This window comes from Pezoporus flaviventris, unplaced genomic scaffold (genome assembly GCF_033815535.1).
Source record: "Pezoporus flaviventris isolate CSIRO_AGI_PZ_B2104156 unplaced genomic scaffold, CSIRO_AGI_Pfla_v1 ptg000023l, whole genome shotgun sequence".
NCBI classification, from domain to species: domain Eukaryota; kingdom Metazoa; phylum Chordata; class Aves; order Psittaciformes; family Psittacidae; genus Pezoporus; species Pezoporus flaviventris.
In genome coordinates, this window is record NW_026892571.1 from 8,954,683 (window position 1) to 8,975,465 (window position 20,783).

The 20,783-nt window shown below is 43.7% G+C and overlaps 1 protein-coding gene across 3 annotated transcripts in view; it reads right to left on the bottom strand.

The window, feature by feature from the left end:
* HTR4 (5-hydroxytryptamine receptor 4) overlaps positions 1–20,783 on the bottom strand; it is a 130,798-nt gene that overhangs the window by 86,155 nt on the left and 23,860 nt on the right. For all 3 annotated transcript variants that reach the window (XR_009743974.1, XM_061456606.1, XM_061456608.1), the window contains exon 2: positions 7,074–7,155. Coding sequence is in view for 2 of the 3 variants with exons in the window: in XM_061456606.1 (XP_061312590.1) it covers positions 7,074–7,099 (26 nt within the window). In the remaining variant the exon portion in view is untranslated. The remainder of the gene's footprint in view (positions 1–7,073; positions 7,156–20,783) is intronic.

Consider the following 20,783-nt stretch of genomic DNA (forward strand, 5'->3'; position numbering starts at 1 on the left):
CAGGTTGGACAGAGCCTTGGGTGACATGGTTTAGTGTGAGGCATCCCTGCCCATGGCAGGGGGTTTCAAACCGGATGATCTTAAGGTCCTTTCCAACCCTAACTATTCTATGATTCCAAACAAACCCAGCAACCAGCCGCCTTTCAAATGGCTGCTTATAAAATGGGTCATTTTGCTCAATAGCACAGCTTATACATGGTCATATCTACAGCTGATATAAATCAATACTGTTAAGTTTTGCCTCATAAGGGATCTGTAGGGTTTTACTTCACTCTTTTCTGGCACTGTGTGTTCTGCCTGCCATTACCCTTGGAAGTAGATGCGCTCATCCACATCAGCTCAGCAAGCAGAACTGGACATCATACCACTTGTATACCTAGGGATGAAAACACAGAGCCCTCATCTAAGTGCTCCTCTGATCATTGCACCATTCCTGCCTGGGGGATGCAGGCAGAGGAGATAGGACTCTGTAGAAAATCTTCTCAATCAGTATCTCTGTCTCCACAGAAATGCATGAGCAAATACCTCTCTGGATGGATGCTGCAGGTATTACAGGAGGACTAGAGCTGATCTTCCCTTAGAAAGGGGACTAGGAAAAGAAGAGCATTTTAGGCTGATTTTGTCCTGTTAAATGATGTTTTAGCATGGTATTTTTCACCTAACAGAAATGTGATCAAAGAAGTTGAGATAAACAATGATTTAATGACGCAAAGTGTAGAAGCTGGGGAGGTTTTGTAAAGAGTTTGTGTATACATGAGAATAAACACTTACATTGCAACCTGCTGCAGGAATCTTAAGTTATTTGCTTTCCATGAACATCCCTGTCAGGGCACTCAGAGCACACAAGCTCTTTCATGAAATCCTTCCATCTTATACACTTTGGTCCATTAAACCAGACACTTATTTTGTTCTAACCGCTCAGCACAGCCTCCTCCTCGCCCAAATAGCCACCTCTGCTTTTAGCCCAGTTTTCTGCCTGTCCTGCCTCACAGCTCAGTTCTCACCCCCCTCAGTCCTTATTGCTGGCTGCCAATGTCTTAAGGAAGCGGGGAGCAGCACACACTCCAACTCCTCCCCTAGGACAACCCTTAGCTTCTTCCAGGATTTCAGGGATATAGCTCTTTTACTCCCTCTCTCTCCCATTGCTGACTATTGCTCCTGTTTTCCCCAGGTGTGGGTAGGAAGAAGATACCCAAGACCTCTGCCTCTTTCTACAGCCAGCCATCCTGCCAGTGTACCAGCTTTAGGTAACAAACCCATCTTAGAGTCAGCCATCAACAGCACCACTTCTTGATGTCCATGGAGAAAGGAACCTCTTGGGCCAACAGGCAGGGCTCTGGACTGGGGACTCACTCAATATACAACTTGATTCAAGAGGGCATATAATTGAGAAGGTCTGTTGTCAGAAATAATGTTTACTATGCCTCTGTATGAGGACTTTGGGAACAGCAGCTAGGTTAAATAATGGAATATTTTTGCTTCCAAACAAACACAACTAATTCAACTGATCTTATTCCTTGTTCCTCCACCTTGCTTCTCATTTCTCAAAGTCAAGACAAGATTAATGAACCCCACGCAGTACTGCTGGAGGGCTCTGTGTTTTCCAGAGCAGTTCAAGGCACAAAAACACCTTCAGCAGCAAACAGAGAAAACTAAAGCTGATAAAGCCAAGTTTGGAAGCAATTAACATCAATCTAAAATTCTGCTGGTTTGGGGGCTCAGCTTAAAAATAAAAAGCAATTACTGTTGTGACAAATTCAAATAATGCATTGTTTCTCCACAGTTGATTTAGCAAAGGGAGTCTGCCTCCACCAACAGCTACAATAAAAAGCCTTATATAAAAGCTATTTACTTGCACTGAACCTTCTCATGATTTTTTTCAAAAGCTTAGTTCTCAAGAGCATAACAGCCTCTCCCCAACACCTGAGGAAGCAGCAAGCCTTCATACAGTGTGAAGTACACACAACAGCTCTGCCCACACTCAGGAGCACCCATTCAAATAGGAGAGGTTGCCCAAGAGTTTGAGAATGGCTCCAGCCAGGACAAGCACAGCTCTCCTTGCCCGGTCCTGGCTATAAACACCAGGCAGCTGCTCTTCTGCTTCTCCCCTCCCAGCTAAGGGCTTTAAGAGCTGCTTGTGCTGGAGCTCATATGGAACTCCATTTGTCACAGTGGGGAGAATCAGTCAGTCTTGAAGATTTGTCCACAGACTTACACAAAGAGTTTGTGTGAGAAAGTGGAAAACAGTCCAGTTCTCAAAGCCCAGAGCACGGCCTTTGGGGTTAAAATGTTAACAGAAATGCATTTTAAAAGCTGCCTGAAGCACAACTTTGCAGTCGATATTTAGCATGCAATAGTAGGGTGCTTGCCCAACGGAAACATCAGCCAGAGCATGAAAATCAGTTTGCAGTTTGAGAAATGTTCAAACTGCCTCTCGTTAATAACTGCAACTTCCCAACCTGTTGCACTGCCGTAAATGACACCGGAGCCTTTCTGTGCCAAAGCTCTTGCAAAATTTTGGGTCAATGGTTTTCAAAATGTGCCAGCAGAGCATCTCTGAGGCAGACCAGGAGCTAGAAATGCTGGGCTTGACATGCAGCACCCATAGCAGTGGGTTGAATGAATGAACAAGGAGTGCTGGAGCTCAAAGAAGGGAAAACACACACGAATGGCAAACCACACCATTCAGAACTAGTGTGCTTTCAAGTCACCTGTGCTCGCAGTGACGTAGAGGAGTCTGATCTGCTATGTGATAAAAGGAGGCTGGAATGCCAATGGGAAGCTTTACATTATTCCTGGCTACAGTCAATGCTCCATACTGATGTGATAACAGTCTTACCAAAGGTCTGTGAAGACTTTAATAGTCTTTAGTGAGGCCATTGCTCACTCCCCATGAATGGCACGTTTGCTGTCTACATTGGCAAGGGCCCAAAAGAAGCGGAGTCCATCCCTTTTGGATTGCTCAGCAAGGTCTGCAGGTGCCCTTCTTGGTACACAGAAATCCTCTCAGTTTTCAAGGGCAGAGTTGTTATGTACCTGTCCACACTCTGCAAGAGCCACCTGCCTGGTTTGTACACAGAGAAATGAGTCCATGGACTGCCAGGCAACTTCTGTACACAGAAACTATGTCTATTTTCTCTGGTCGTTTGGCACAATGGAACAAATCAAAGCAGTTGGTACTGTGGCCCCTACATCTCCACTCTGTGCAGGACATAGGGGGTATTTGGAATTTTGGATTTAGCCCAGTCTCCTGCCTGATTGTCCCCACGATGCCTGAATGAGGAAGCTGCACAGTCTGAGCCCATGCTTCAAAAACTTTAGTTCTCATTGTGGACTGCAGAGTGTGTGGTGCAGAGCTGCTGGTTTAGTGTCTTCCAAGAGGAACACAGTTTTCAAGTCTCCTTGCCAAGGGTTATGTGATCTGAACTGATGGACCATGTGTGGGGATGACTGGGAGATTCACCTTACTGCTGTTCTGCACTGAAATGCAAGTGTAGGTGCAGTGGAACAAACTGTAGCTGAACCATCTCTATATTTTCCTTTTGTGCTCAAAGAGAGTCAACCTTTTTCCACTTTCTCTAAGGCTGTCAAAATCCTTCTGTTTGTATGAAAGTGAAATTGTCTTAATGCACCAAAAAAAAAAAACCAGAAAAACTGAAAAAGAGAAATGCAAACATGTTTTGAAGGTTTGTACAGATTTACAAGAAACACCTTGTCATGAGCAGACAGGGCAGCAGCCTGCTTGCTAAAACCCTTGTGCCAGCTCTGGCTCCAAAGAGAAGATTGCAAGTGCTACATCACAACCTTCAGATGGAGGAAGGGGTTTGTGCCAGTGAGGGTAAGAGTGAAGGAATTTGCAGGAGCTCCTGCCCTTTGGTTGAGGGCATCAGCAGCAAACAGCCCCACCATGTGCCTACTGTGCTACAACTGGTCAGGGGGAAGGACTGCTGCACTCTTGTTTGCAGTGTGCCCAGCTAATAGCTTTATAAAGGTGTTGGAAACGAAGAGAATAAAGAGAATAGCTTCCCCCATACTCTAACCAATTCCAGTGTTAGAGTTTTCATTCCAAACCACTTGACAGTATCTCATTAGCCTACTGCCTATAATAAATGTGTCCAATAACAATCACCAAGTCACACAAAATTAAAAATTCTATAAAATATAGATCAAATACATGTAATGCCATTTATTTTTCTATTCTACTCTAGAATTAAAGAAAATGAGGTCTGCCACCCCCCTTGGCTATGATAAATACAAGCTCCAAAGCAGACTGTCTAAAGTTTCCAGGAATGTGTCTCCAACCTCACGCTGCAGCCTTTGCAAAATTCATACCAATTCTTTCCACAGAAATAAAACATTTGTACAGATGAAGCTGCCTGCAATGCTTCAGGTAGCTACAGAGATGTAAAGCCACTCATCACTTGTCATCCTCTGGAGCACCTCATCAAAACCTGTCAAGGGCAGGAGCTCTGTGGCCATGGCCATCTCAGATGGCTGGAGCAGGACAACTGTGGAACTTGCTGCTCCAAATGCTGCTGTTCCACAAGGCTCAGCTCTAAACAAAGTCAACCTGTCCCCACTCTCCTCACAGCCTGCTGTTGTCATCATGTTGTCAAAACATCTCCCATTTCCCCAAGCTTTGCTGCCCTTCTCATGCAGCCTTCCCACTGCAGCATCCCTGAGCCCCATAGGGATGGCGAGGCAGAACCCCAGTGCTCCCACCTCTCAGGCTTACCACATACAGCTCTGGAAAACAGCACATGGAAGGTCCTTGCTTTGACAGAAAACATTTAGTTTTTCACATCTCAGCAAAAAAAGCTGGAATTAGGGCAGCTAAAGGAGAAACATCGGCTACTTACTGGTGGCTGATAGCAAAGCTCTCAAACCCCAAAATCCCTAGTTTGGAAAGCGTGGAGTCAAAATAAAACCATGTGCCTACCACAAAGTCAGCTTACGCAATCAATCACACAGAATGAAGGACTGCCTTAGTTCAGCTCAGGAAAAGCCCTAGGAACAAAAGCATAGAAATCATTCCTGATGTATAACAAAGTGAGATCTGACCATAGTGTGTGATCAAACAGCTCCGGAACAGTGACCCAATAGTGATTCACAAGTGCTTTCAAATTCCCATGGGTTTTCCATCATCTGATTCCCAGGAATGCCTTGCGGTGCCTCTTTTAACATCTAAATGGGAAGTCAGATGAAATAACTCACCAAACAAGGATTTCCCCCTCACAGGTCCTTCTGCTGCCCTGTCAGGGTCAGGCCACACTAACCAGTTTCCAGGGGAAAAGAGTCTCTTGAGGGAACCCTCTCCAAAATACCTTTCTACAGGCTTGTGCAACTGGCATTTTCCCAAAGGAAACCCCCCTGCAGCTCTGTCCACGCACTCCTGGAGCTCCCAAACCCCTTCCTCCCTAGCGCTTCTCATTGAGTTCAGGTGACATCACGTATAGGAAAGTATCAGAAGAGAAAGACTAACTCTGATAGGAATCAGCTTTATTTGGGTTTGGGTTTTGGCTTGGGTGGGTTTTGGACCCTATTATATTATATTATTATAATTTATAATTATAAACCTAAATAATTATAAATATCATATATAATATAATTATGTTATTAATATTAATTATATTGAAATTGGGTCCAAATAAAAAACAATTTGAAATGAAAGTTTTAATTAAAATTAAATTAAAAAATAAGAAACAGAATGATCTGTTGGTTCCTACAAACAGTGAATGACAAAACTCCAACAGATCACTTCAAAACACCCATGCTTAGTCAGACCTACTCAATGTCTGTCTCCACGTGTGGCAAATGACACATTACTGAAAAAAGGATAAGATAAATATAATGTCACACTTCCCTTCCAGTACAGCCTCCCTGTGCCCAGGCACTTGTGGTTCAGGCACTCGCTGAGCCAGTTTCTTTGTGTTCCTTGGTGTTTATGAACTGACATTTTCCTTCTATAAATGATGAAACGTATAGTGGGGAATTTTTTTTACCACAGTGAGAAATGGAAGATTTTTTTCCTAGTGTCTTTACAGGCAGGAAAATATTGTAGGGAAAATTGCCTGGTATCAGCACCTTAATTCCCTTTACAGAAAACCAGCGGTAGCCTACACATTTAACTACACTTGGTATTAAAAAGGCAAGACGAATTTCATTAAGGAAAACACATTACCTCTCAGCATTGATTACCAGGTTATAAATGCGACCTGCTAAGTGTGCATTAAGCAGCAACCTGGAGTTGCTGGTGACTTCCCTGACACTTGAGTAGGTGAATGAAGACCAGAGATGTTCTCTTTGATAGTACAGAACTTTGAGGGGCTAATTAAGAATAGAAATTGCCTTTGAAAAATGTATTATCTCACTCTGCACATGCAACTGGGGGGAATGGGTTGTGGCTTGCACAGAGGCACATCCCAACCTGAAAGCCCAAGAGGAGAAAGCAGTGAGGACAGGGTGGCACGACAAGATCCCTTTTGAGGTGCAAAACCCTGTCTCACCTTTTCTGTATGGCATTTCCTGCTGATCTCTGTTCAGTAACACCTTAGGGAAAGGCTTCTTGCAGGACCAGAGTGTATACACTGAATCTGTCTCTGTCAGAGCAGTTTTCTCCAAGACATTTCCCCATGGTTTTGCCACCTGAGTGTCCACACGGGGGAAGGGTGAAGAACTACTCCCCAGAATAAAAACCTGAGACATCAGATAGTCCCCAAGTGGTTTTTAAGAAGAGAGGTGTATGTTTCCACAAAGAGTTATTGCAACTGAAATACTGCTTCCTCCTGTGTCTGGGCCAGCAGCACGGGTTTAGTCACAAGTTTGATGTCCTTGTGTGAAGTGGGTTTGGTGGTCACATCTGACATTTACACAAGTAACAGGACGACACTACATCATCACAGAAGCTACAGGAAACCCCAAAGCAGGCATTGCTGCATGAGCAGAAACCTTTGTCTACAGACAAACAGAATATAGCATCCTGTAGCTTTGCAAACACCCCACATAGCTTCTGCCCCCCTGCAGCTCGCTAGTGACAAGACAAGGTATAGGAGGAGCCATGTAGTTTATCCTACCTCACATTAACATCAAGTTCTTCCATCACAGGCAATAGGCATAGGTAGCTGGCAGTTCAATGTCCATAGAAGAGACCTCGTCCTGCAGTGGAGAGAGAAAGGGCAGTTATAAGTTACAGGATCTGTCTCACAGATGCACATTTGCCCAGTGAAGACACCCATATGCTGCATTTTGCTTCTCTGTCCTGGCTTCTCTTGCAAACAGAAGTCTGGTAGACATGTCAAATGAAGTCATACCATTGCAGAGCTGTCAAAACACAGTTTTCTGTCATCTACCCTGGCATATTTGTATCTCACAACACTAAGGTGCATGCCTGCAAACACAAAATCAAGCTGAAGTGATAGACAACCTTTTGTAGTTGTGTATACACCACCATTCATGCATAGCTTAGGGCTAACAGAATGCTTCAAGGTCCTAGTGGGACAGTGGCTCTACCAAAAACCAAAAAAAAAAGTTCCCCCTCTTATCAGCTTCCAAGTCTTCATTTGAAAGCTAAGATCAACCTCTAACACCCCCCCCTCCATGGTCACCACTTCTCCTGGGAACTTCTGGGATCGAGATTCCCAAAGGATTATTTCAACTGCAGCAAGGTAGCAAACTACTGCAAGGACCACTGTACCAGCACAGAGAAAAGACTCTTCTGGACAAAGACTCGGTTTCCACAGGGGTGAGGAGAAAAAGCATAGGCAGATGTCAGATGATATCATGCATACCACATCAAAAACTGTATTTATCACAGCCCTCGGCAGACACCTTGTGTTACTGGTTGAAAGGTCCCGTTCTGTGTAGTCCTGCCCCAAATACTAGCAGCATCTTTCCTCTAACTACCACAAATGACTTAGTAGAAAAATGATTTTAAGAAACTAACCCAAAGCATTGTATCAGTGCACAAAGCATGCCACGCTTCACCCAGTGAGCTCTGGGCGCTGGTGTGGGAAGTGGCACGCTCATAAATACCCTTGGTTAAATCATCCTGTCCTTCTTCAAGGTAAAACTCCCAATGACCTCAGACAGACCCATCTCTATGTATTACCAAAGACTTTCACAGCTGAAATAGTCTTGTTTCTAGAAATAAATGAAAAATAAAAGGCTTGCAAAAACACACAAGCAAAAATGCTTGGTGAATGAGTTTCTGTTTTTACACAAAATTAAAACATTGACTTGCCACTAAATTAAAATAGGTTTCCTGTGACACTATATTGTACAGCCTTATGAATACTTAATAGCAGTACTGTAATTACAAAGGACTAAATTATTTGCAGCTCAAGTTAAAATAAATGTACTTACTCCCAGTAACACAGATATAAATATTAATGGGGTTCTTAATTCTATCAAAATTCCATCATGACTCCAAAGAAATGAATGCACCATCTTAATAAAGAATTCGTGCATTTGGTGCTATTAACCCAATGGAAAAAAACAGGGTAAGTTTCTGACTCAGGCTTCCTAGATACGATGCCAGGTTCGCACTCCAAATGAACACCCACTACCCAGGCCTGGCTCAGAGTTTACCAGAATTAGTACTTTGCTAGGTATAGACTATACATAGCTTTACAAGCAAAACTTACTCAAGTCAAAAGATGTTTTTATCTGAGGGTGGAAACCTTCAGAATCTGGCCACTATTTACAGCTCAAGCCTTCAATTGGTGTTTCTAAAGGCACTACAGAAGCCAGTGATTTATATACTGCTGTATTTTGCAAATACATGGGTGACAGTCTAGAGGTTCTGATCAAGTCATCTGTGTCCCTACCTGACCTCCAACTTTAATTTGCTTTGTTTCAATAGGAACAGGAACATATTCTTCCCTGTCCTGTCATTTCAAAAAGGATAAATACGAACCAAAGAGAACACGTTATAAACTGCAGTCAAAACACATGCGATCCTGACCCACTCCTCTGCCTGCCAGTACACTCTGTGAGCACTAGTTACATAGATGCATTACAGCATCCTTCAAAAGCAGGTTGCCATCCTGGTTTACCATGAAGGCACAGATCTTGACTGAACCCCACCAAGAGGATCCAGAGCAGGGCAGAAGCAGCCCCTGCACATAAGATAGAGATATTAAATTTATGCTGAGATAGCACAGATACGTCACAAGGAAAATCTAGTCAAAGTCTACTGACACAGATTCAGGGGAAACTGTTCCTTTGCCATGCAGAAGAGCAGAGACTTTGGTATTTACTGCTACAGTGGGACGTTATGAAATTGCTTTGCTGCAGTCCATGCCTATTACAGTTCTGTTACAAGGGAAATCTGTGTGTGTGTATGGGAGCCAGCAAGAGTGGAGGGTAAGAACATGAGAAGACAAAATGTCACCTATCTGGAGTATCCAGGTCTCCCATACTCCCTTCAGCTTCGGGGTTTAAAAGATACCTTCAGAAACTTTCTAAACCAAGCAAAACTCACAATTTCAGTGTCAGAACCGCTGCCTTATCTATTCATCAAAATGTGCTTTTCGATATAGGCACCAGCATCACTGTTCCTTCAGTCACAGCATGTGTGACACTTAAAAACAGGGAAAAAAATTTTGTTTCCATTAGTATTTTCTTCACTTGTTTTAGATTTATAGAGTAGAAATAACATTTTTGGTACAAAATAGGGGAAAAAAAAAAAAAAGAAGGTTGTAGGGATTTTTATAAAACTGGGAATTTTGTATTCAAACACCCAGCTACATCTCACTGGGCTGTTAGGTGTGTTTGTGTGACAGCCAATGATATTGCACCTCACATACAATTTACTTTTTCTTCCAGTTCTTTATACACCCCTAAGCTCTGCAGCCCCAAGTACATTTTTTTCTCTCCTCACAAACACGTTTTCTTTTCCGCACAAATATAGAAAAAAAGCAACATCTGGGTCTAAACAGACAATAAATTGGTTCATCACATTCCACAGCCCTCTGGGATCAGAAACCTGCCACCACTGTGCAGGAGACCTGTGGTGTTTTAAGGGCTGTTACTTTCATCTTTCCCCATATGATGAAGCATACAAGGAACATATAATGAAAGGACACGAACCCAATGACATTTTTTAAGTTTTTGTCAGCTTTTCCATAATGGATTTCGAAAGGGAATCTTCCTTTCCTTTTGCTCTCTCCATGACACAACAGTGGTCAGACTTGTAGTCATTGGAGTCCCCACAAAGAAAAGTGATGTCAATACCATGTAATAAAAATCTCCACAAGTTGTTCCATAAATACATCTGGCTCACATAGAAGGGCTGGTGCTATTCTTTGTTATTAAAGGGATTACTCATACTCAGTTAGGAAGCTGTTCTCTGCCTCACAAAGATAACACTGCCCTCCTAATTCAACCCTTATGCCATCCGGCCCATGATATGTATATATTCCTTTCAGCACAAAAGAGCTTCTCTGCTGTTATGCATGATGGTGAGGCACATGGAGCCATGCAGGCCAATGCAGCCAGGTCATGTTTTCCTGAACATAAACAACCAGCTTGCAACAGCTCCTGAGCTGTTGGAAGCTCTACAGCATGGGCTGAGAGCAACAGTCATTCAAACCCATGGCCTTGTCTCCTGGGCTCCAGACCCTTTCCATCCTGGGTTTGCTAAGAGCAGCCCTGCTCACAACCTGCCATGGAACCCAAAGGGGCTCCAGGTCTGGTTTCTCCTACAGATCTGGTTCCTGGCTTCGAGCACGGGCTCCTGCTCAGACACAGGTTCACTCTCCTGCCCAGATGCAAGAGTCAGGCTGAGCTTCCTTACTCCAGCTGTGTATTAATGAGTCTTCTCACACATGTTGTCTTCAGATTTGCTACCAGGGAATGCAGTGAAAAGCTCACTACAATAATCTACCCCAGGACTGAAATCTTCCATAACAGAATTAAACAAAAAACCTGTCATGGAACTCAAAAAAAAAATGACCAAACAAAGAAGGCCTCTGCAAAGAACTGTTGGCCCAGAGAAACTCAACTGAAGTTGTTATTTTGGCAGTATTTTCACTTCAGCAAAGCGCAGCATTTTTTAATGGAAAAAAAAATACAGGCACAGCATCTCCAGCAGGCTTGAAATGACAGCTCCATAGACTTCCCTTGTGAGGCAAGAACTCATTTTGTTCTCCAGTAATCACTGCCACCAAGAGCAAGACAGATACACCACATGTGTATGACTAGTCCTACTCAGCACTGCACAGGAGACCGGCTCTGGTTTGGCAAAAGCAATAGAGTAATAAGTCTCAGCAAGGCTTCACTGATGGCATTCGGGGAAACCAGAAGCCACCCATCTATCAAGATGAGACCAGCTGCATGCTTGTGCCTCACTCCTTCACCTGACACAACACAAAGGCACCTTAGTGGATGCTCCCCTATCTCTGCCCCTTCTCCTCCTCTCCTCCACACTGGTGGGAGGTAGGAAAGGGAAAATGCAACAAGGAGATGGATAAACTGATGTCCCTACAGCTTGGTTGGGAATATACTTGGGGAAACCACTCGGTGGCTTTAAGGTCTTAAAGAAGAACTTGCTTCTTGGAAACTGGAAGGAATTAGCTGGCGGCCAGCAGTTAATTCAGTCTCTTAAGTGACCACAAACCTGCCAAGTGGTAGACTTGGTCTGCCCAGTAAAGATTAAAATGTTCCACTGGACAACAGCAACAGCCACACCAGTCTTGCAGGGCATCATCCTTGAAAGGCACTGATTAACTTAGACACAGACACATTCTTCCTCCAATTTGTTTCCAGCCCACTCAAGCCCCATCTAGTTCCACTTTCTATCACTGCTGAACTGATGACAACAGAAGAGTTGAGTCATTCTGGAACACTTACACCCCCATTTCCTGCAGTGCTGGATTGTGCCACTTCATCACTTGTGACACCTTAAATGAAGTGAGTCTAGGGTGGACTGGGCAGTCTAAAAAGCCCATTTCATTTTACCAACAGACTAATATCATACTGTTCCTTCTGCACCACAAAGGAGGGAGTGAGATACAAAGAAAACCCCTATATTCAGTTTCTGAGTGTCTCATGCTCTTTGTGAAGAAATGGACTTCCCAGTGCAGCTCTCCAACTTCACTCTTCTCTTTATAAATGTAAGGTAAAAAAAAAAACACTACCTTTCCCTCATCCTTTGCCAGCTTTATCTTTTTAGAGCAGTGTGGTGTGCAGCAACGATGACTTGATGCAGCCTCTGACCAGCAGAGATGCCCTGCAGACACTCATTGTAGTTGGGTAACACAGAGCAGTAGACTGATAAAAAACAATGCCACGTGTGTTTGGAAAGCCTGTTTAGCCTTCCCTGAGAAACTGCTCCTCCACATCTCAGGGTGTAAACTCTTGGAAGTTCACAGAGTCATTTAGCTTTCATCCAGTATTTGCGATTCCTGATTGAGGCCAGAGGAATCACTCCAACATAGAGTACTACTGCTATCTCAATCTGTGATTTCAAGAGGCTCCTCACTTTCTGTAGTGAACATCTGCCAAATTAAAGCTGTGATTGAATAAAAAAAAGGCAGTTTCTCAATTCCCACCATATTTCACATTTGGGGCTGTGGTTTCTATTGTAGCTCCATCTTCATCATTATCAGAGAAAGAGAAGCTGCTAGCAAAGGCTAACCAGACAAGATCTTCCCAAACCACATCAAACTGATGCTGTGAAGTGACAGTCACCTCAACCCAAAGATAATCTTTAGCTCATAACTGTAGAGCAGTCCAAAATCCTCCAAGTGCTGCAAGAGAATATCCTGCCCATAACAACACTTGAAGAGTAGGAAATACCAGCGATCCATCTTGTTTGTTCCCAGACAAAATAGTTCCATTTTCACCACCCATTTCTGCCACAGGCACTGCCCCCTCCCACAGCACTTCTTGCCTTCTCTGTCACTGGCATCTCTTTTCTCCCCACAATGGACAAAGTTGATAAGAAGTCCCTTGGCTGTCAGCAGAGACAGAGCTCTGGACTGGTTTTAATCACGTAGCATTCCAGCAGGTCAAAACATGGCACTTAAAAATAGAGGCACAACATCACCTGCAGTAGACATAAGAAATTCTTTTCACTGAAGAGTTATTTCTCAAAACGGCCATTTAAATTCCTAGAGAGAGCCTCTGGCTTGACAACCCAAACCACAGGCACTGAGTTTAATGGGCTCATGCTCCTGAAGGACACAAGAGTCCCAGGTAGCACAAGGGTCACAGCAGAAGCCAGCACCCCGTGCTCTCCTGTTTGCAGACAGGCAGGCTTTGCCTCATGTCAACCTGGCCTTCACGGCCTCTCAGTTATAACCTCTGAGCCTTTTCAACCTCACACCAAGCTGCTCTCCACTTCAGAAAACAGAAGTTTTGATTCCATATTTGAGTACCGAAAAAATACTAACAGACAGCACAATATAAGGGGATGTACCCTTAGAAATGGTACATGGAAGTAATTCTGCCTACCTGTTCTCTTGGACCAGATATTTATAGCAGTAAAGCTTCTATGGGCTATTCAAGGGTGACTTTGCTCCAGTGCAGAGACATCTGTATGAGATCCTTGTCTATACCATGCTACATTTTTAGAAGAGGTTTGAGAAGAGAAAGCAACTATAAAACCTGAGGGGTTATTTACCATGACAGTGGTATTATGAAATTTCACAACTCGCTGCTCTCACCTTTAGCAGTTACTATCAGTTAGTAACCAAAACACTCCAAGTCTTTGACTGCAATATCAAACCTTCAGCACAGGGAGCCACGAGAAACATTAGCATGAGACCATGGGTCTTTTTCAAAGACGAAGATACAGTTAGGAATACCGATCAACAGATGAAGGCAAGCAGGGTGGGCGAGCCCAGCAAGTGCATCAGAAGCGTGGGTAGAAACACAGGCGGGCATGATTTCCATGGCACTGTCACAAATGGGTTTGCGGGACAAGCCACAATGTTAGTGCTCCTTATCAGCACAAAGGACTGGAACCCGTAAGTGTTTGATAGGGATTTGTACAGAGCTACCATATTTCCTTTTTTGCTCACAGGTCATAAAACTTCCCCATAATTCACTGTAAACTTTCCCTCCCTAGAAAACACCTTCCAGCTACTCTTGTTCTCCACCAGCACGAACACGGGTATGGAGACCAATGCCCTAGAAAGGCACCAGCTGTGTTTTCTATGCCTGCAGTCAAATAAACTTACTTTGTTTATGCAGCAGGGAAATGTACACTGTAAATGCTAGTAAATATGGAAATCCTTCAGCTTTGACATGGTGTAATGGTACCAAAGGTAACCCGCAGCTACAGGATGCCCAGCACCATCCCTAACTCAGCTCTGCCTCTACAGACAGCTCTATGTTTTACCCAGGATCCTTGCTTTTATCAATTCTCTAATAAATTACTAGCCAGTATAGTGCCCTCCTACTACAAACAAACTTTAGAGACAAGTGCTAGTGGTCTTGTGGCAGAGGTTAACCCATACCCCAACAAGAACATTACAGGCAATGATGGGCAGCAACTGCGTCACTCCATGGCAAACCTCTCATTTGCAACAGCCTAAGGCTCCAGCCTCTTGTTTAAAAAGGTAACCCCCAAAGCAAACAGAAAATAACCCATGGAAAATGCACATTATCATAGGCATTCATCTTACCACAGAGACACTGCTGTGATGTTCTGAGCTTTGCTAATGAGTACACACTGGTAGTTGCCACCCTGAGACAGCCAAGGGAAAGAGCAGTGAAAGGATCCATCTCCACCCTACCACCAAGTGTTGAAATGTCACAGGAAGAGCTTGGAATCACTCCCAGCTACTGTGATACTATTCTCTGCTTTGCCTGCTGTGCAGGAGAACCTTTTTCACCTATTTTGTTCCTTGTTTGGATTCCCATCCTACCTGCAGACCTTTTTGGGTAACACTGCATCACCCAGGCCAAAGAAGAACCATGAGTCAAAGCAGATGGGCAAGCCAGGAGAGATTCCTCATCGTGTTCTGCAGAGAGGAGCCCTCCAAGGCTGCCACCGCACTGCAGGCACTGTGATTCATTCATAGCACAGAGGGACTAGAGCGTAACTCATCTTCTGCACTGCCTTCAACTCCTGCCCCATTTCCTACATGGGTCATTGTGCGGTGTGTATGTTCAACCCCCCCATCTGGAGGTCATGCATGACAATGACTTTATTGTGTTAGAATAAAATTCCTGTGCTTTGTTTTTATTGCTGCCATAAGATGGTTTTGCAGCCTGTGAAACACAAGCAGGAAATCACCTCCTGCTTTGAAGCCCAGCGCCGAGACACACCAACCATTGTGTTTATGGTTCTGCAACCCCTGGACTTCAGCAGAAACAAGAGTGTTTCCTGGCCCAGGTATCTATGTTGTAATTACTCATGTATAACTAAAACTAGGAAATCAGTAGGGTTGTGCTGAATTACATCCTCTGTGATTTCAGCTGTGTAAAGAATTTAGATGAAGCCTTAGATCTCAAGCATTAAAGATTCCTTGTTACTTCTGTTTAACTAAACTGACTGATGGGAAGTTCTGAGGTATATCTGCCTAAATACCTTTGCAGCAGAGGACATATCACAGACTTGGCTGGAAACCTATAACCCATGAGATGAAAGCCTACAGGCACAGACCCTACCCTCTCCTGCTCAAGGGTGCCAACGAACCCGCTCTGACACAAGCACTATCCTTGCAACAACAAAAAAAAACCAAACAAATCCCCTCCCCAGCTCTCTACACGTGTGGGGGGGTTAAAACAAATAAACTAATGCAGGTGTGAAGCTATTACCGACAGACACATCTCTTAGCAAAGCCACTGGTTTAACTCATTGCATCACATTCACACCCCACCCAGTTTAACTCATTGTATCACATTCACACTCTCTCATCAACTTTCTGGATTGCCACAGGCAGAGCACAGCCAGGTTTCTGCTGCCCCTGCACAGGGCTGGAAACACCATGACTCCAGGGGGTGTTTTAGAAAATGAAGCAGGTACAAAATCCCCAGGGCTCCCAACTGCAGATATATGTAACCAACCTGACTAATGGCTCTGCTGCCATTTCTTCACACTCCATTAAAGGATGACAGCTTCTGGGGGGAAAACTGTCAAAGTACGTTCATCTTAAACCTGATCTGCCTCTGGCTCACTTCAAAAAGCTAGTTAGTTGTGCAGCAAGCTAAAATAATCACAGTCCCCTAGAGACTGCACAGCTCTCCAGATCCATACAGAATAAAGTGCACAGCCATCATCTTTTCTAGTTGAGCTAATACCATCAAGGAGAGTCAAAAGGTTAATTAATTAATTACTTTTCTGAAAGATGGAGACGATGCGAGAGGGAACATGTTATAATACATTCTCAGCACAGAGGCTCTACACAAGGGTTTGCTCTAAATATTTCATAGCAGAGCAGAAGTACTTGGAGATGATTGTAGGTACTTACATACTGCAGCAGTAGAACAGTGACCTTCTCTGGTGCGGTCAGAGGGGAGCAACTGGAATATGCAATTCTTCTTGGTACAAAGTAGTTAAAACAGCCTCTGGGGGCTCAACACTTAACCATGCTGCGCCAGTAGTCATACCAATACCCTACACTACTAACAGCCATCCAGGGCAATGGGACTTAAACAAGAGCCTGTTTCCTAGCTGCAGCTGATGAGCTCCCAGGCTCATCACCCCACGTGGAAGCAATAGGTGGAATCATCCCAGAGCAGATACTTGTAAATCGGGGCAGGGTGGGTCCAACATCTGTGCTGGCAGGGGTTGAGCAGAAGTTGGGTCTGGTGCTCCCCTGTTTCGGAAGCATGCATGTGAAGGAAGTGTTTTTCCCGGCCAAACTATGCTGAGCTCAGCACATTCCAAGAAGCTGCTGATGTTTTTAGCTTCCTTTAAATTAAATTACTAACTCACTGAATCCCCCTCAGGTCATTAAAAGAAACCAAAATAAACTTGGAGCTATGAGACCTTGAGGGTTGGCTCAGAAGGTCATCTTTTCATGGGCTAAAGCAGTGAGCCTTATGGCACTCCTGATGGGAAGGGTAAAAAGGATGCAAGAGCTCACAGGGCAAGCTGCTTTCAAATGGCTGTTTCCAAACAAAGAATGACAGGACATGCTTTAGGTAGACTGTGAATTCTCATCAGCCAGACTCTCCAGGTAAAACAAGCTGTCCAGATGCTAATTGTGTCTGGCACCAGGCACCTGGCTGCTATGAAATGTCATGTGGCTCTTTTTCAATGCTTTCACTGAGAACAGTTATTTTCACCAGGACACGTACTTTGAACAAGTGCATTTTTCAAATTCTGCTCATTTCAGGCTGCTACTCCCTGAAAAATGTTCTCAGGCTGGTTTCTGTCAGGCTGTCTGCAATGTACCCCATGCCATTTCTTCCCTCATGGGTAAATCGCATCTCACTTTCATTGCAGGCTTCCTCAGCCCCTTGATTCCTGCCCTGCAAGGAATCAGCGGATCCCCAAAGGAAGGAGCTGAAAATTTGGCAGGACATGAATGCAGAATGCTTTACCCCTGGAGGGACTGTTGAACACCCTACTGATGATGAGATGTGCTGAAAGAGCAGTTACCCTGGACGAGGCTTCAACTCAGAGCTGGCTCTGTGGGTTATTCCCGCATCTTGATGAGGGTGAGTACATTTGGCCAAGACTTCTACATGGGACATCATGGTGCTACACTAAGAGGAAATGCTTATGGCATTAAGAAATGGTGATCATGGCAGCTCTTTGTATTTCTGAGAAGCAAACAGAAGAAAAGCCAAAGCAGGAATATATGAAGAGACATTGTGCGTGCATTGAAGAGTTTAGACAATATCTAATGGTTTTAACATAGGTGAAAACAGTGAGCTAGAACAGAAGAAAAGATGTAAATAGAAGGGAGCGATAACCACCAGGTCATTGACCCGAAGCACAGAGAAGCCTCCATGCCAACAGCCCCGCAGGGAAGCATGGGCCAGATGTCATAGCTGGGTAGTATATTCAAAAGACACTGCTATGAGAAGAACAGGTAGAAGAAAGCTGGTAGGTGTGGATACATAGAAAACCTTGGAAAAGGTCAGAAAGCAGCAACAGTTGTAGACAAATCTGTAGGCTGCAGAAGAGGTGGATTTTGAGCATATTGGGAAGAAAAGAAAAATTAAAAGTTAGGTTGATCAGCTGGAAAACGGTAGAGTTGTTGACCATGATTCAGGAAAAGCAGACACCTCCAATAAACACTTCTGTTCTATTTTGGGGAAACGTATTATGTGGTGATGAGCTTTTCCATCCTTGCAAATATTAAACAAAAGGTTAAACAGCAGTTGCTAATGCTAGACACTTCAAAATTAGCACGTCTAGGTAATGGCATCTTCTAAAGAAAAAAAGACTTTTTAGAGAGCTGGGCAAAGAGCTTTACACATGGTTGATCTTGATTTCCAGTAAACTTGGACAGTCAAAGTTAACCAAAAAGTGTACTAATATTTTGAAAGAATCAAGTGGACAATCTAAGTAATTTTAAGACTATCAATCCAAGCTTGCTTTCTAGCACAATAATAAAATGGTTTATGTAGAATACAATTCATCAGGAATTAAAGATGGGGAATAGAATTTGGCAAATCAGCGTGGATTAGAGGAGAATAAACTTGCCATTTTGGTATTTTCAGTGATAATCAACAATAATATCACTGTAAAAATTTGCTGTATTCTCTGACTTCAGAAAAGCATTTGATTTGGTATTGCTTGAGGTTTTGATAAAGAAGCAAGGACAATACCAACTCCATACAAGACTCTTGAGCAGAGTTAAACCCAGGAGAGCAAGGGGTCTCAAATGTACACGCAAACATGCCTAACAATTTTGGATTTAGCATGGTCCCCTGGGAATCTGATATAAGTTTTTTTACTTATGTCAAGAAAAAATCCCTTGAAATTATCACTTAAGAGTTTGCTGGTGACCAAGATCAAGGGAATTGATAAATTTAACAGGCAGCATACTGATATAGAGCAATCCAGATTGCTTGGATACATTTTGCAAGAAAACAGTATGCATTTCAGGACAGCTGAGGTGAGGCAACATATTTGAAAGGCAAAATAAAGGAACTATTTACAGGACAGAGACATTTTTGCTCTTGGAAAGAGACAGCTCTGAGAAGGAAATGAGGCCCCTACTCAGCAGCAGCAAAATGCAAGTGCCTACTGACTCTTGTGGCTAACATAATTATCAGAACAACCTTGAATGAGAAAGCAGGTACAAGGCTGCTATGGTATCTTACTCCATGCTGATGTTGACACATAAGAAAGATGTTGGAAAGCTGGAAATAAATAGAAGAAAAGCCATGAGCCTTGTGAAACAACTGGAAGAGGCGTTTTTACCACAGGATGCTTCTGGAGAGTAATCTATTTTGTTTATCCCAGAAGAGGCTGAAAAAGGACTTGGCATGTCCTGCAAGTAGTCAAGGACAATCCCGATGGCAGAAGATGTTCCAGGGGCTGAAAGTTGAAACCAGACAAATTCAGGCAAGCAAGAAGGTGCATATATTTGGCTTGTACTTATTCTGACTGCCGCAGTCAAGCAGCACAGCAGGACCAGACTCTCCTATCGGGAGGCAAAGTCTGTGAACTGAGCTGATGAACAGAGAGCAGAAAGGGGAGCTTCCCCAGACAGCCAGGCTAATGGAGGGGAAAGCTATGACTGAAAAGATGAAATTGCAACGTGAAGGCATTGCAGAAGCATCCAAGGGTGTGAAGATTGAGTAATGTATCCAAGACTGATGTGCGTGGCATTTATCTAGTAGTTATTTGCCATCTCTAGTCACTGATTTCAGTCCTCCATTCTTTAAACACAGCAAGTCATTCAGTGGAAGGAAGATTCAGCAAAAACCCGTGAATGCAGTTAACTGATTGAAGTATTTTCTTTCCTTTCACATACGGGGCGCCAGAATCTCACTGCCTGTCTAAGCAAGAGAAACTTCTGATCTTCAGACAATAGTATTATGGAACCTTGACTCTTAAAATAGCAAGAAGAAGGAAAAAAAAAAGACATATGTAAAATACAAACCTGTGCTTGAAGAGCAGAACTTTCCTTTCCCCTCTTCTATAAGAGAGAAAATAATTACTCCTTTGTACCCCTTGAGACTTCAAGCTCTTTCAAATGAGATTTTATCACTCAAGAGAACTGTTTGGAGCTTTTGTTCAAGATTTCGTGCAAGTGAGAGAGAAGCAAGTGCCACTTCAGAGCCTTGTGTTACGTTAATTGCTAGGATAAAGGGAGGCAAAGAAAAAGATCTGCATGTTCTCAAATAGTCCTAACTGCGCCTGAAAGCACTTGCATCCTAATCTCCTACTTACTCCAAATACTTGATGACTTACTGGTGGCATTCAGTGAGAGGTAACCAACTGCAATAGACTCTCTAATTACAGCATGACCTGTTGCTAATTACTGTTTGACTAACCCACCGCTGTTTTATTATCACGCTAAATAAATAACATCCACTCTCCTCTGGCTGTGTTTACAGATCCGATTTCCCAGTTAGCCTCGACTGGAAGCTGTAAGCAGTCCCCAGTGGCACCAGTGCCTCCAATCAGACTCGGTGGGTGGTCAGCCCTGCCTCGCACCTTAACAGCGAGGGGACCAGCACAGCGGGACAGCCACTGCCCTGGCCAACAAATGGCCAGCCCAGCTGAAGTCCTCAGAGCTGGAATTATGGATCGATGCTGCCACAAGGCAAGTGCTGAGGATCTGCAGGTCTGGGAGCAGCCTGCAGGGGTCCAAACGTGATGTTTTAGAGGCAATGTACCGATATCGTCAAACACCAGATGTTTC